General features: G+C 46.8%; 1 protein-coding gene across 1 annotated transcript; it reads right to left on the reverse strand.

The window, feature by feature from the left end:
• Window positions 1-6,360: 6,360 nt before the first annotated feature.
• LOC145342891 (solute carrier family 46 member 2-like) lies at window positions 6,361-16,360 on the reverse strand. The gene is made up of 4 exons (XM_080188448.1): window positions 15,009-16,360; window positions 12,806-12,889; window positions 10,682-10,838; window positions 6,361-6,776 (listed from the first exon to the last, which is right to left on the reverse strand). Exons 1-4 carry the CDS (start codon window positions 16,132-16,134, stop codon window positions 6,752-6,754), a joined length of 1,392 nt encoding a protein of 463 aa, XP_080044574.1. The 5' UTR covers window positions 16,135-16,360; the 3' UTR covers window positions 6,361-6,751.
• Between the last annotated feature and the right edge of the window lie 217 nt (window positions 16,361-16,577).

Consider the following 16,577-nt stretch of genomic DNA (forward strand, 5'->3'; position numbering starts at 1 on the left):
CAACGCTGGCATCTCCACATCACATCTATTTACCCACCTTTGCTCAATATCGCTTGATAACTCTACTTCAATCAAATGTTAGCTGATCGCTCCCCAATATCTACAGCTTTTTGGGAGGATGGTTCTGGATTTCTGCTACCTGGATATCTTTTACGTTGTCTAATTGAGTGGGTGTAGATAATACTCATGCAGCAAGTATAACTTGCACCTTTCCTACCTGCATCATTGGATTTAGGCTGTAGTTTTATTCAGGTCAGAAACTCCAAAGTATTTTATGGAATCTGCCTGGATTATAAGTTTTGCATCTTGAATTTGGCTAGAGTAAGCATGAGATGTTTTCCTTCAGGTATGATTCAAATGACCCACCAGGAAGCTTTTATCAAACAAAGTTCATTTAAGAATATAGTTAACATGTATAGTAAGAAAATTAGCAAGAACTTTTATCAATTACAAACAAAAACAAAACAACTACTATAATGTATAACACTTAACAAATATTTCTCATGTGTTCCAATCAAACAAATCTTGTAGACAAAACCTTTTCTCAGGTTTAACACAGCAAAGACTAATGCTCATGTGATACTGGACTTGAGGCCTTTGGAAGACTTCTGGACAGACTTTGAACAGGTTAAAGTCAGAACGGCTTTCCAAAACACTAGGGACTCTAGGCAGTCACCACCAGCAGATTCCTCCTGAAAAGGTAATGATGAGCTGCCTTCTTGAACTGCTGCATTCATAGAACATAGAACAGTACAGCACAGTACAGGCCCTTCGGCCCTCAATGTTGTGCTGAGCTTTGTCCCAAACCAAGATCAAGCTATCCCATTCCCTATCCTTCTGGTGTGCTCCATGTGCCTATCCAATAACCGCTTGAAAGTTCCTAAAGTGTCCAACTCCACTATCACAGCAGGCAGTGCATTCCACACCCCAACCACTGTGGTGTAGGTACACCCAGAGTGCTGTTAGGGGGGGAAGTTTCAGGATTTTGATCCCGTGACAGCGAAGGAACGGTGATGTAATTGCTCAAGGCAGGATGGAGTGTGACTTGCAGACAGCAGTGTTCCCAGGCATCTCTCCTGCAGCGTGGCATGCAAGTAGTCCAGTGTTGTAACCTCATGTAATGTTTCTTAGCACCTATGAAACAGTTCGAAAGTGTTGTCTTACACCGAGCGTGAACCCGAAAGAATGGCACGAACCCCTTCCTGACTGAACCACCTGCCTCACTTCATTGGGTGGTCTGTGTTAGATTAACTCTTTGCATCTGCAAATGTTTGTCGTATCTGCTACATGCAAGACTCGTCAATCTGGTTCCCAGATCAGGTGTAGTCAGGATCTCCCGATCCGCTCGATGAGGCGAGATGCTGGAATGGAAATGATTTCCCCCGGCTAGCCTGTTAAACGAAGCTGGGGTTGGTGGTTCTTGAGGCTTTGGCCAAATCTGTACCTGTCCAGATAATAAGAACGGCGGTGTTTATTTTGAGACAAGAATTTGTGTGTTCCCTTAATCGAAGATATTATTAAAAAAGGAGCCTGTGATTTTACATTGTCCCATCGGTATGTTGGCATCCTCCCATCTACCATCTACCGGGCACAGGTAAAGGTGGGATATCTTCACCGTCTGATGGCTGATGCCTGAGAGGCAGGTTCGGCCACACACTCTGCATACAGAGCTGTCACGAGCTCTTGTGCCTTCTTGTTTTTGCTTTCGATTGCACCTGTTAGCGGAGGGGTCAATGACCAAACGGGAGGAGGGGATTTGAAGAAAACCTTTTTCACCCAGAGGGTGATGGGAATCTGGAACTCGCTGCCTAAACGGGCAGTCGAAGCAGGAACCTCACAACGTTTAAGGAGCAGTTAGATGAACTTAGAAATGCCATAACACAGAAGGCTGTGGGCCAAGTGCAGGAAAATGGGATTAAACTAGATAGGTGTTCATAGAATCATAGACCCCTACAGTGCAGAAAGAGGCCCTTCGGCCCATCGAGTCTGCACCGAACACAACCCCACCCAGGCCCTGCCCCCATATCCCCACATATTATACCCACTAATCCCCCTAACCTACGCATCCTTGGACACTAAGGGGCAATTTCTTAGCACGGCCAATCAACCTAACCCGCACATCTTTGGACTGTGGGAGGAAACCAGAGCACCCGGAGGAAACCCATGGCTGGCACAGGCACAGTGGGCAGAAAGGGCCTCTTTCTGTGCTGTAAGACACTAGCACTGGAAAATTACAGCCGTTTATGCCAACTGGGCACCAAATTCTCCGGATTCGCTGCAGCAGGGGCGTGATGTGAACGGCCGGTAAGGTCACACCCTATGGCCGGAATTTTACTGCCCCGCCCGCCAGGGGAATCAGAGCGGGCGAGGGGTGGATAATGGGAAGGATCAAGTGGGATTTTACAGTTTCGGGACGAGCGAGACTGTAAAATCCCACCCCATGACTGTATTGTCACTATAGTTTCTGGTTTGTATTCCAGACTGCAGGGAATGTGGCCATTTTCCCTTTTCCCCCAGCGAGCAGCTCCCAGGTGCGTTAGTGAAATGTGTTAATGCTCTTAATATTTCACAGGATAATTTTAGGATCGCAGTGATACCCACCATATGATGATGCTTGGTTGCGTTCAGATGCTAACAGGTTACTTACTCAACGTTTGCTATTTTTCTTCGCTCCTGGGCTGAATCCCTAAGAGCCACCACACGTCAGTACCTGACCAGATGGCCATTATTCATGGCCATACCACACGAGTATCCACATATTCCGAACTGCAGAGCAAGAGGCAAGGGACGGCACGGTGGTTAGTACTGCTGCCTCGCAGCGCCAGGGACCCGGGTTCAATTCCAGCCTGGGTGACTGTCTGTGTGTGTGGAGTTTGCACATTCTCCCTGTGTCTGCGTGGGTCTCTCTGGGTGTTCCAGTTTCCTCCCACACTCCAAAGATGTGTGGGTTTAGGTTGGTTTGACTTAGTACGTTGCCCCTTAGTGTCAGGGGGTTAGCAGAGTAAATAAGTGGAGTTACGGGGATAGAGCATGGGTGGGATTTTGGTTGGTGCAAAATTGAGAGGGCATTTGGCCCGCTTCTGCACTGTTTGAGAGGAAAGGATAGTCCAACTCACTGGATTTTCCACAGTCTAAACTGGGCCTTGTTGTTAATGTAGCGGAGGATGTTGAAAGTGGTGGGGTTTCCACACTTTAGCACCAACAGTTGTAATTTGTCATGCCATTGTAGTTTCACTTTTAATTAACGGGACGTAGTTTTCAGAAGTAGTTTACTGTGAAAATGAACAGATTCTTCACTGAGAGTGGATCTAGCCTCCAGAGTGAACCCAAAGTAGGAGATGTGACTTGAAGAAGACAACAATGCAAATTCCCGAAGCTCCTTTTTCTTCTGTGTAGAAGGTTCTGTGGGTGAAAGGAGAACGGTGGTCTTTCAGGATGGGGTTTGGGAGGTGGAACGAGAGGCTGGAACAAGGATGCGCTTTTGCAAGCGGAGAGCAAGGAACAGAGACAGAGGAACGGGGAAAAGAGACGCTTTTGAAATAATTCTCGAGCCTTTCACATTCCAGCTAAGATTACTATTCACTGCCCATTCCTAGTTTGGACTACAGAGGGCAGTTTGCATCCAATAACATCACCATTACACGACCATTTGTGTAGTGCTAAAGCCTGGGCAACGACAATCTACAGGAGAAGACTCTGCCGTGGAAGGTGGAGTTTTGAGTGATGTTTATTAGTAAGGAGGGTGTGGGGGGAGTAGAGTGTAGAAATGCTGAATGTGCCAGTGAGTTTGGCAGCCATGGGGAAAGGTGTAGTGTGATGTGGAGATGCTGGTGTTGGACTGGGGTAAACACAGTAAGAAGCCTCACAACACCAGGTTAAAGTCCAACAGGTTTATGTGGTAGTAAACGCCATTACCAAATATCAAATTTACTACCACATAAATCTGTTAGACTTTAACCTGATGACTTCTTACTGTAAAAGTAGACATTGCTTCAGAGGTGAGAGTGATGTTGGTGCTGAGTTGGATTGGGGCCTTACCAGGTGGGAGCCTGGACCATTGTTCAGTTGGGGGTAGTTATGATGCCATCAACATGATGGCAGTAGACTGGCAGCAGCCGTAAGACAATCTTCATCCAACATTTTTGCCCCAATTTTACCTCCTCACCCACTCAGTGCCAAGGGAGAATGCCATGCTGCCAGCCTCGCCCACTCCGATTCTGGGGTGGGCGGGGCAGTAAAACTCCGGCCAAATGTTTGGGGAGCTTTAGAGGTTAGAATCCTGGAGAGGTGGGGAAGGTGAGGCAGGGCGTCTCTGGAAGTGAGTGATAACTGGAGCAGTGCGAGCTGTATAAATCCAGATAGGAATAGAATCCTTTCTGGACAATCCCACTGAGTGTAGTGGAGGGAAAATGCTGTGAGTGCAATCAACCAAATACAACAAGAGGTCAAAACAGTTGGATTTGGATTTTGCAGTCACTGATGACGAAATAATGCTTATTGTTAGTGACGTTCCAATTTATAACCTCATTCATACAAAAACTAAACTAAAAGTGTATTTTAGAATGTTTAATTCATTGTAAAAATCACATACAGAATGTAAAGAATAAAAACGAGACAAAGAAAAGATTAAAACTGTGTTTAAAAAATACTACATTCAGAAAGCTTATTTATTTATTAGTGTTGCAAGTCGGCTTATATTAACTCTGCAATGAAGCTGCTGTGAAAATCCCCTAGTCGCCACACTCCTGTGCCTGTTCGGGTACACTGAGGGAGAATTTAGACCAGCCAATGCACCTAACCAGCACCTCATTCAAACTGTGGGGGGGGGAATAGGAACTCCCGGAACAAACCCGGGGGGGAATGTTCAGACTCTGTACAGTGAGCCAAGCCTGGAATCGAACCCGGGTACCTGGCGCTGTGAGGCAGCCAGTGCTAACCACTGTGACACTGTGCCGCCTGTGCTTTGCATTTGTAAAATTAAAATCTCAATTCCAGAGAGGTTGGCAGCAATTGCGAGTTGCCACACTGTTCACTTAACACTAGAATGCACCAGGTCTGACTTTTGCTGGTGTGGCTAGTGGGAATTTGGTCAGTATGCAATGTGTCTCTAAGCTCTTGTATGCTTTTCAAGGTTGAGTTCATTATAAATTTCCAATACTGTAAAGCTTGTGGCAGCCTAGGGCACGCTGTGCTAGATGGGATTCCACATTTCACTGTGGACGTGAAGATTCCAGCTTCGGACAAGTACTGTTTGTAATATTGAACATATTAACACCGAGCCTTTATTAACAACTCCCAACTATGCACATTTATACCATATTGGATATATATATGGAGCTGACTCCCTCCTAGTACAGAAGGAGGCCATTTGGCCCATCAAGCCTGCACCGACAACAATCCCACCTAGGCCCTATCCCTGTAACCTTGTATCTAGCAGCGTATTTATGCTGCTAGACCCCTTGACAAGACGCAATTTAGCATGGCCAAATGACCTAACCCGCACATCTTTGGACTGTGGGAGGAAACCGGAGCACCAGAAGGAAACCCACGCAGACATGGGGAGAATGTGCAAACTTCACACAGACAGTGACCCGAGGCTGGAATTGAACCTGGGTCCCTGGCGCTGTGAGGCAGCAGTGCTAAGCACTGTGCCACCGTACCGCCCTTACTAATGTAGTGATGCAGGGTATGTTATAGGGTGTGGTACCGACAACAACCTCCCCCAGGCCCTATCCCTGTAACCCCACATATCAACCCTGCTAATCCTCCGAACCTACACATCCCGGGACATGCAATTTAGCATGGCCAAACAACCTAACTCACACATCTTTGGACTGTGGGAGGAAACTGTAGTACCTGGAGGAAACTCATGCAGACACGGGGAGAATGTGTGAACTCCACACAGACAGTAATCCGAGGCTGGAATTGAATTCCGTCCCCCCTGCATATTTTTGGACTGTGGGAGCACCCGGAGGAAACCTACACAGACACGGGCAGAATGTGCCAAGAGTGTTTATTTTATTAGTGTCACAAATAGACTTACATTGACAGTGCAATGAAGTTATTGTGAAAATCCCCTAGTTGCCACAATCCAGTGCCTGTTTGGGAGCACTGAGGGAGAATTTAGCACGGCCAATGCACCTAACCAGCACTGGAAACCGGAACTCCCGGAGGAAACCTACGCAGACATGGGGAAAAAGTGCAAACTCCACACAGTGACCCAAGGCCGGAACTGAACCCAAGTTCCTGGCACTGTGAGGCAGCAGTGCTAACCACTGTGCCTCCCATCTCTGTCCATTTCTACGCTGACCCTGGCTCTGGCACGTCATAGAGTCTAGAAATATACAGCACGGAGTCGGGCCCTTCGTCCATGCCAACCACGCAACCAGGCCAATGTATTGTAAGACTTTCCAACCAACATGTCTTTGGCATTGGCATTGGATGGCACTGGCGCTGTGCATAACATGGAAACCAACCTGAAACCTTTCAGATGATTGGGTGAGAATGCCATTGGGAGGTGAGGCTTGGAGTAGGGGAGGTTGCAGGTTGGATAATAAACGATGTGAAGAGATGGGCCAGAGGAGAGGTTGACCGAACCGCCTAAGCAACAGGATTGGGCACATTTTTTATTTTGACAAAAATAGCCCGAGATTAAGTCATCCGGTTGTACTTTCCTCTTGAGCTACATAGTGTTTCTTTCTCATATCTCTTCTGTCTGGGTCTCACATCAGTATTCCAGAAACGTGGCTGGTCAGGACAATCTACGCTCCACGATGCTACAAATGAAATAGAACGTGTTACAGCCAGAGCAAAGTAATAAGTTTCTAATCCCACCTTGATATATTTCCTTCAGAATTTAGCCAGTTCTGCTCCTCAAAATGAAATCAGTGCTGCAAATATCAATCATAGGAAACAAAACATTGACCTCTTAAGCTTGTTCTGTCACTCACTTGCGTCAAGATTCATAGAATCATAGAATCACTACAGTATAAAACAGGCCAATTCTCTGACAGAGAACATCTTAGCCAGGCCCATTTCTCCACCCAAATCCCGTAACCCCACTTGTCCAGCTCACTAATTCCTCCTAACCCGCACATCTTTGGACTGTGGGAGGAAACTGGAGCACCCGGAGGAAATGCGTGCAGACACCAGGGGAGAATGTGCAAACTCCACACAATTATCTAAGGCCAGAATCAAACCTGGGTCCCTGGCGCTGTGAGGCGGCAGTGCTAACCACTGTGCCACCCACAGGTTAATCTGCATCTCAACTTCAATCACCCACTTTTGGTCCATTGCTCATGATCATTTTATCAGATGCATTCCCATCATTTATTACCCCAAGCTGCAACCCCCCACCCTCACCTGAATCATAGAACCCTACAGTGCAGAAAGAGGCCCTTCAGCCCATCGAGTCTGCACCAACCACAATCCCACCCAGGTCCTAGCCCCATATACCCGCTAATCCCTCTAACCTTAGCATGCTAGTATACTAAGGGACAATTTTAGCATGGTCAATCAACCTAACCCGCACATCTTTGGACTGTGGGAGGAAACCGGAGTACCCGGAGGAAACCCACGCAGACACGGGGAGAATGTGCAAACTCCATACAGACAGTGACCCGAGCCGGAAATCGAACCCAGGTCCCTGGAGCTGTGAAGCGGCAGTGCTAACCACTGTGCTACCGTGCTGCCCACACCGTACCGTACCGTACTGTACCTGCTCTAAGGCCATTGGAAAGCTTCACCTTCCAATTGAACTCAGTGGATACCTCATCAACATCCACCACATTTTGGAGGGACGGACCTAGATTTCTGCTGTTTGTTTTTTTACGGTTTACAGTGTGATGGACTTCTGGCAAGTACTACCTGCAAACTTTCCTCCCCCCAGAGTGGGAGGTAGGGCCTTTTCAATTCTTACAAAATTCAAATCACCTCCATCCTTGCTCCTTTAGCATTTATTTTTCACGAGAAGGTCACACGTGCAGTTTCACGATCTTTCATTTGGAGATCAAATTCATTTTTTGTGAATGGGGAAATGGAGGTGAAAGCTCAAACTGAATATAGTTGCTTGGTGTCACAAACATGGTGGGCTGTGAGGTGGTTTCTGGCGATATCAGGACACCGCATGGAGCTAAAATCCGTCCCTACAGCACATTCTCGCTCTATCTCCTTCAACCCCAATGACTAACGCTCTGCTAGTCTCTTCCAACTAACAGTGCAGCATTTCAGCTTAAATTGCTGTAATGATGCACGTTTACAGATTCCGTCAGAAACACAAAAGATACTTATTAACAAGGAAAATCTGTACAGAGGCTGGCAAACCCCGATTTGGAGCAACCCCACCCGCCCAGTCCCTGCATGTTTTCTATATAACTTCTGGATGTCTACTGCCTGAGACGACTCCAGCCCCTGGGAATCTAACCTAACCAGCACGTCTCTCGGACTGTGGGAGGAAACCGGAGCACCCGGAGGAAACCCACACAGACACGGGGAGAACGTGCAAACTCCACACAGACAGTGACCCAAACTGGTAATTGAACCTGGGTCTCTGGCGCTGTGAGGCAGCTGTGCTGTGCCAACCCCTTTTTTTATACAACTAAACCAATTGACCTGGTTCTTTTTAGAAACCGTTTTGGAGGCTCTCTGTCTATTCTTCCCCTTTTCCAGTTTTAGTTTTCTTTCGTGCCTTATCAGCAAGTAAGAAGCCTCACAACACCAGGTTAAAGTCCAACAGGTCTATTTGGAATTATGAGTTATCACAGCACTGCTCCTTCATCAGGTTCCAAAAGCGCGTGCTACCAGATTAAACCTGTTGGACTTTAACCTGGTGTGTGCGACTTCTTACTGTGCCCACCAGAGTCCAACGCCGGCATCTCCACATCATGACTATCATCAAGAATATTTTTTGCATTTTCTCATACCTACGGGCCACGTGCGAGGTGGTCCACTTTGGTAGGAAGAATGGTAGGAAGGACTATTACTTATGTGGCGAAAAACTGCAGCATGCGACGGTGCAGAGGGACCTCGGGGTCCTTGTGCATGAGTCGCAAAAACCCAGCCTGCAGGTGCAGCAGGTGGTCAGGAAGGCGAATGGGATGCTGGCCTTCATAGCGAGGGGGATTGAATATAAAAGTAGGGAGGTCTTGCTGCAGCTGTATAGGGCACTGGTGAGGCCGCAGCTGGAGTACTGTGTGCAGTTTTGGTTGCCATACTTACGCAAAGATATTTTGGCCTTGGAGGGAGAGCAGAGGAGGTTTACTAGGCTGATGCCGGAGTTGAGGGGGTTGAGCTATGAGGAGAGGCTGAATAAACTAGGCTTGTACTCGTTAGAGTTTAGAAGAATGAGGGGAGATCTCATTGAGACATATAAGATGATGAATGGGATGGATAGGATAGAGGTGGAGAGACTCTTCCCGCTCAGAAAGGACAGTAGGACTAGGGGGCACAGCCTCAAGATAAAGGGGGGGCGGTTTAGAACGGAGTTGAGGAAGAACTTCTTCACTCAAAGGGTGGTGAATCTCTGGAATTCTCTGCCCGTTGAAGTGGTGGAGGCTGCCTCGCTAAATATTTTTAAGACGCGGGTTGATGGGTTTTTGATAGGCGAGGGGATTAAGGGTTATGGGGAGAGGGCGGGAATGTGGAACTGAGCCACGACAGATCAGCCATGATCTTATTGAATGGCGGGGCAGGCTCGAAGGGCTAGATGGCCTACTCCTGCTCCTATTTCTTATGTTCTTATGTTCTTATATGAATACATTTATTGCATTAGAAAGTTCTGTTACTCAATAAGTACTTCCAAGTCTTACTTTCGTTTTGTTATTTTTAACGGGGACACTCACCCACGTGCATTCCCTCACCCACAGTTTAATAAAGTAAAGTTTGGGACTGTTGCGAGGCATTTGCACCCTTCAGTTTATTTGAAATCTGTTCCTTTCTTGTCTGGGTTTGATAGTGGGGAGTACGTGTCTCTAAAGTGGGTGTTCCTCCTCTACCCCCACCCACACCCATTCACTCTCCCCCGGGCCCCCAGCCTTTCTCAGGACCCATGGCCAGACCAACTAGTGGGGAACTCGCGCTCTGTATTTTTTCTTTCAAGGCTTTACAATCTGCTCCCATCTCCCTAAAGCACAATATTCAACCAGACACCTCTTTACAACAATTGGAATCGACTTTCAATCGAGTGAATTTAAGTTCTACCAGCAGCCGTGGGAATTGAACCCACGTCCACAGAGCATTAGCCGAGGCCACCGAATTAACAGTCTGGTGACAAGACCACTCCACCACCGTCACGCCACTTTAAGTTATTTTTAACGTTTTTTATTTCACTCGCGTCGCAAGTAGGCTCACGTTAACACTGCAATGAAGTTACTGTGAAAAACCCCGCACTTGTTCGGATACACTGAGGGAGAATTTAGCACGGCCAATGCACCTAACCGGCAAGTCTTTCACATTGTGGGAGGAAACTGGAGCACTTGGAGGAAACCCACGCAGAAATGGGGAGAACGTGTAGACTCCACACAGGCAGTGACCCCAGGCCGAAATTGAACCCGGGTCCCTGGTGCTGTGAGGCAGCAATGCTAACCACTGTGCTGTCCCCATTGATTCCTCAGTGACATTCTTTTACTTTAGTGCAATAACAATAGTAGATCTTCAAATATGTTCGTCATATTATTTTGCTTACATCATGGGAATAATACTCAGACAACCGATGGCTGAAGACAGACAAAAGCTGACAGAAGGATACTGGTCTTGTGTTGAGTTGTAAATATTGAGGAAGGCGACTGAAGCAACAACTCCTGCCAGCGTCAGTAAAATCTGAAGTATCGCAAACGGTTTCCCTTAAAATAAGAATAAAGAACATAAGGCATAGGGTCAAGACTGGGTCACACATTCCCTCATCTGCTCCATTCAGTAACACCATGGCGATGATCTTTGTTTTCCAGCACCATTCCCACCTCCCTCAATTCCCTTCAAACCCAAACACTCTCATTCTCTGTCTTGAACCTGCTCCACAAGTGAGTATCTACAACTCTCCAGGGGAGAGAATTTCAAAGATTTACAACTCTTTGAGTGAAGAAGTTTCTCCTCACCTCAATCATGGAATCCCTACACTGCTGAAGAAGGCCATTTAGCCCTTTGAGTCTGCACCGACCATAATCCCACCCAGGCCATATCCCCATGACCCCATGTATTTATCCTAGCTAGTCTCTCTGACACTAAAGGGCAAATTAGCATAACCAATCCACCTAACCTACACATCTTTGGATTGTGGGAGGAAACCGGAGCATCCGGAGGAGACCCACGCAGACGCAGGGAGAACGTGCAAACTCCACACTGACAGTGACCCAAGCCAGGGGTTGAACCCACGTCCCTGGTGTTGAGAGGCAGCTGTGCTAACCACTGTGCCACCATGCCATCCTACATGGCTCAAAGGGCTAGATGGCGTACTCCTGCTCCTATTTATGTTCTATGTTCTATGTTCAAACTCTCATTCTGAGACTGTGATCCCTATTACTAGGCTTCCCAGCCAGGGGGAAGCATTCTCCCAGCATCTACCCCTGTCAAACCCCTCAATGTTTTAGTGAGATCACCTCTCATTCTTCTGGACTCCAGAGATTGTGGGTGGGATTGTCCAGCTGCGACCGCCCAAAGACCAGAAAATCCCACCTGAGGACCTTTGCATAATCCGTGTCCCACCTGCTACGATTCCCGGGTTGGGTGGGATGGAAAAATTCCATCCGGTAAGTCTATTTTACTCAATCTCCAATCATAGGAATCTCTCACCCAGGAATCAGTCTAGTAAGTGTCTATTTAATCTCCTTCAGGGTAAGTCTATCATTCACAAATACAGTTGAAGGATTCTAATACTATGCTTCATTGCTACATAGCTATGCAAAGCATAAGTGTCATAACTTATAGCCTATTTATATACGGCTCTATGGGAAGATGGTCATACAAAGATATTACGGAGTTAATTCAAACCTCCGAAGGTAAGCTGGGGGAAATATTGACCAAGGGAAATGGATGCTATCGGGTGGAACTCTGACTGCTTTTGCTCTCCACTATTTTTTATTCTTTCGTGGGTCACTGGCAGGCTAGCATTTATTGCCTATCCCTAATTGCCTGAGGGCAGTTGAGAGTCAGCCACATTGCTCTGGAGTCACATGTAGGCCAGACCAGGTAAGGGCGGCAGATTTCCTTCCCTAAGGGACATTAGCGAACCAGATGGATTTTTCCGACAATCGACAATGGTTTTATCGTCATCAGTAGATTCTTAATTCCAGATATTTTTTATTGAATTCAAATTCCACCATCTGCTGTGACGGGATTTGAACGCAGGCCCCCAGAACAACTGAGTTTCTGGATTAATAGGCTCACGATAATACCACTTGGCCATCGCCTCCCCTTATTTGACCCAATCCCGTCACGTTCTGGCCAGATGGGTTTGGCTATAAGTCTCTCAGCCCCCTATTGTAGTCAAGTCTTGGTCAAAAGCTTCTGGAATGGCAGGTGAGGAATGGAGACGTGTCTGGCTGCAATTGCACCAGGAACTATCTTTGGGAAAGGAAGAGATCCAGATATCTCAGGCCCTTTGCCGTGCGGACAGTCAGTGTCTTCCCAGATTTAGTTCAGGGATGCCGTGTGGATTGGAGGAACTTCCATAATGAGAAAGAATGTATCCTCACACCACATCAGTAAATGAGCTGGTTAAGGTTTTTATTTTATTTGTATTGATGAAAAGTGACCAGAGCACAAGGCGGCATTTTGTAAACTGGCAAAGATTAGCAGACTCTGAGATACTAACCATATGAAGTGTCATTTATCAGTTTGGAAATCACAGATCGTATTGTTGCCAGTGGAATGAGAGCAAAAATCATCACAGCTCGGGCTGCAAGATAACAGACAGCAGGAAGAAGTGGTTAATCATTTCAGTAAGTGCTAACGTGATTGCGGCTGTTCATCACAGACTAGGCATCTGCTGTTGGTGATCCTTATCAACAATTACATGATTTAAACTCTCAATCGTCAAACTCATCTCACTTCTGATATTGTTTTCAAACTGTCATAGGGATACTTCCAACTCTACAACACTGCATGGCTGACACAGCATCAGAAGAACCTAGAGACTAGAGGCAGGAGTAGGCCATTCGGCCCCTCGAGCCTGCTCTGCCATCCATTTTGATCATGGCTGATCATCGAATTCAATATCCTGATCCCACCTTCCCTCCCATATCCCTTGATTCCTTTAGTCCCAAGAGCGATATCTAATTTCTTCTTGAAATCAGACAATGTTTTGGCCTCAACTACATTCTGTGGGAGTGAATTCCACACTTTCACCACCCTCTGGGTGAAGAGATTTCTCCTCACCTCAGTTCTAAAAGGTTTACCCCCTTAGGCTTGTACTCGTTAGAGTTTAGAAGAATGAGGGGAGATCTCATTGAGACGTATAAGATGATGAATGGGATGGATAGGATAGAGGTGGAGAGACTCTTCCCGCTCAAAAAAGACAGTAGGACTAGGGGGCACAGCCTCAAGATAAAGGGGAGGCGGTTTAGAACGGAGTTGAGGAGGAACTTCTTCACTCAAAGGGTGGTGAATCTCTGGAATTCTCTGCCCGTTGAAGTGGTGGAGGCTGCCTCGCTAAATATTTTTAAGAAGCGGGTTGATGGGTTTTTGATAAGAGAAGGGATTAAGGGTTATGGGGAGAGGGCGGGAAAGTGGAACTGAGCCACGACAGATCAGCCATGATCTTATTGAATGGCGGGGCAGGCTCGAAGGGCTAGATGGCCTACTCCTGCTCCTATTTCTTATGTTCTTATGTTCTTATCCTTAAACTTTTACCCCTAGTTCTGGACTCTCCCACCACAGGGAGAGTCAGATTTAAGGGCGTTCCAATGGTCAGTGGGTAGGCATATGGATAACATTGGAATAGTTTAGGTTAGAGGGTCATTAGATTGGTTCCACTGGTCGGCACAACATCGAGGGCCGACTGTACTGTGCTGTCCTATGTTCTAGGGAACATTCTTTCTGAATCTACCCTATCCCTGACTCATAACTGACTTATAACTAACTGGCTTTGACAAAGGGTCATCTGGACTCAAAACTTTTCTCTCCTTACAGATGCTGCCAGACCTGCTGAGATTTTCCAGCATTTTCTCTTTTGGTTTTAGATTCCAGCATCCACAGTAATTTGCTTTTATAACTGATTTAAATGTGTATAATGCCTTCAACGTGGATATGCAGATGCAATACGTAAAATGTGACACAATACATTCTGGGAGGAACAGTTGGGAAAGGCGATGTTCCCAAAATGACAATATTTTAAATGGGGCAGTGGATTTTGGTTTGCAGGTTTACAGATCACGGAACAGTGACAATGCAAGTAGGTAAGTTCATTAACAAGACAAACAGGATTTTTAGATTTGCCTTGACAGGTGGAATACAAGGGCAAGGATCGGAAGGAACTTGGATCAGGCATTGGGAAGAATATAAAATAAATGAGGAATTACATGTCAATTTAATAAGATGTCACCAGAGGTCACGTGTTGGAGCTTATGAGGGGAGACACAAGGATGGTCAAATAGAGGTCACCCACATGTTGGAGATTTGGTGAAAATATAGTACCCGGTTGCTTTCACTGGCTGGTGAGATGACACGGAGATGGTAGAAATTTCAGGAAAATCCAAAATAAAGGTAAATTTATAAAGATGTTATTATGCAGAGGATGATTGATGTGGAACTTGGTGCCAAAATGAAGCTGTGTTCCTTCAATTCTGTCTGTGGAAATTAGATGCTTAAGAAATAGGAATATTAAACAGCGCAGAGAATAAGCAGGAGATTGTGATTGGACTGGTTGGATAAAGAAAAGCAGTGGATTGTAATGCCCAACAATTTCTGTCAGTAGGTAACAGTAAAAGCTACAAGTCCCCTCCCTCCTTTTATTCCACAATGGATAATAGAACTTCAACACTTAGTTCAGTGAAAAGCTGCCAGCGACAGTCACTTACCAACAAAATACAGGAAAGTCCGCATCACAAAGGCCATGATTAGCATCCCAATGGAAAATGACAGCATTCCCATCACAATCAAGGAAGTGTCCTTCAACCATCTGGAAAAAATGACAACTGCAAGGAAGCTGGTGATGAAGATAGCGTACCCTGTGGCGTTGCCATATCCGACCCAGACTGCATTCCAACTCAGCGGTTCCTTCAGGACAAATATGGACAGCACATCTACTCCCCCACTCACCCCCAGTTCATACAAAACCCCAGCGGTGAAGAGCAGTGCGATTGCGATCTTATCCACCGACCTGTGGCCCCCGGGGTTACCCTGAGTCATTGGGTTGTCCTGGTTATCCAGTAACCTAGACTTTTGGTTTTCATTCCAAGCTGCATTCTCTGACTCACCCTCACTGGTGGTTTGTGAGTCACTTTCCTGCTGCCCTGGGTCTAACAGGCTGCCATATCCTTGAGGTCCACCTTGTGCTTGTCTGGGTGACGACTGTAGACCCAGGATGCTACAAAGTAAGGTCAAAAAGTACAAGATACAACTGCAGACCGTCAGCCCGACCCCCTGGTCCTGTGAGATTCTGAAGTGGATAAAGAGGTGACCAGATGCAATGCTCCCAATCATCCCAGCCACCCCATAGGTAAGCTCAATTCTGTTCAGCCTGATCGACCTCCTCTCCTCTGAGGATATGTCCGAGGCAAGAGCCATGACCCCTGGCCAGAAAGCAGTAAAACCCCCGCTCAGGCCATTCAGCAGGGCAGCGGCAAACATCACCTGCAAGGGCCAACCACACAAGATGACCAAGAGCAGCAGAGACCTGGAGACCAGGTACCCCAGCAGGGGCACACAAATGGTGATCTTCCTGGACTTCTGATCTCCCAGTTTGCCCAGGAAGAAGGTGAAGAGCAAGGGGGTCATTCTCAGCAGGAGGTTGTAGATCATGTAGAAGCGAGAGATGGCCCCTTGCTGCTGGTCTTGGCTGGCAGGTGTAGTGGAGTTGGCAGAGGTGGAATTGGAACGCCCCTGGACCAACATTAACAGAGAGGTGTCGTAGAAAGCACCGGCTACCTGGTGCAAACCCACAACGATCTCGACGTGAGAGAAGAGGTTTCGACACATCCCCATTCTCTTCTGCCTCTGCCTATTTATCTTCTGTAGCTCAGAAATGGCCCCTTCCCCACTGGCCTGGGGGTGTCAGGGGGTCCCTCGGTTCGCCGGGGAGCAGCTGGAAAGAGTCTTCGGACTGAACTGGAACGCGGAAGAGCTGCACTTCCCCATTTCTGCTTCAGGCGATTGCCTCACTTCGTTCAATGTTGCTGGAGCCGGAACAGTCCCAGATTGTACTGCAGCTGTGCACTGCTGTACTAACTGGCAGTGTCAGGATTTCAAACTAACAGGGTAATGTTTCTGCGAGATAAAGTTAGAACCTCTGGGGAAAGCACCTTCTTTGAAGAATTATTTTGTTTTTTTAGCGATGTTGTGATGTGTTAATGCCCCCAATGATCAAATCACAATGCCACTAATTGTTAAAATTGCTGCTTATTTAATTTTTACTATTTACCCTAGCT

The sequence above is a fragment of the Carcharhinus amblyrhynchos genome, chromosome 5 (assembly GCF_965287045.1).
Source record: "Carcharhinus amblyrhynchos chromosome 5, sCarAmb.v2.hapA, whole genome shotgun sequence".
Lineage (NCBI taxonomy): Eukaryota > Metazoa > Chordata > Chondrichthyes > Carcharhiniformes > Carcharhinidae > Carcharhinus > Carcharhinus amblyrhynchos.

Coding starts and splice junctions, on each gene's coding strand:
- LOC145342891 (XM_080188448.1), bottom strand. CDS start 16,134: ATGGGGATGTGTCGAAACCTCTTCTCTCACGTCGAGATCGTTGTGGGT. Junction 10,839..12,805: donor GATAAATGACACTTCATATG/GTTAGTATCTCA, acceptor TCTTATTTTAAG/GGAAACCGTTTGCGATACTT. Junction 6,777..10,681: donor CTGAGTATTATTCCCATGAT/GTAAGCAAAATA, acceptor TTTCATTTGTAG/CATCGTGGAGCGTAGATTGT.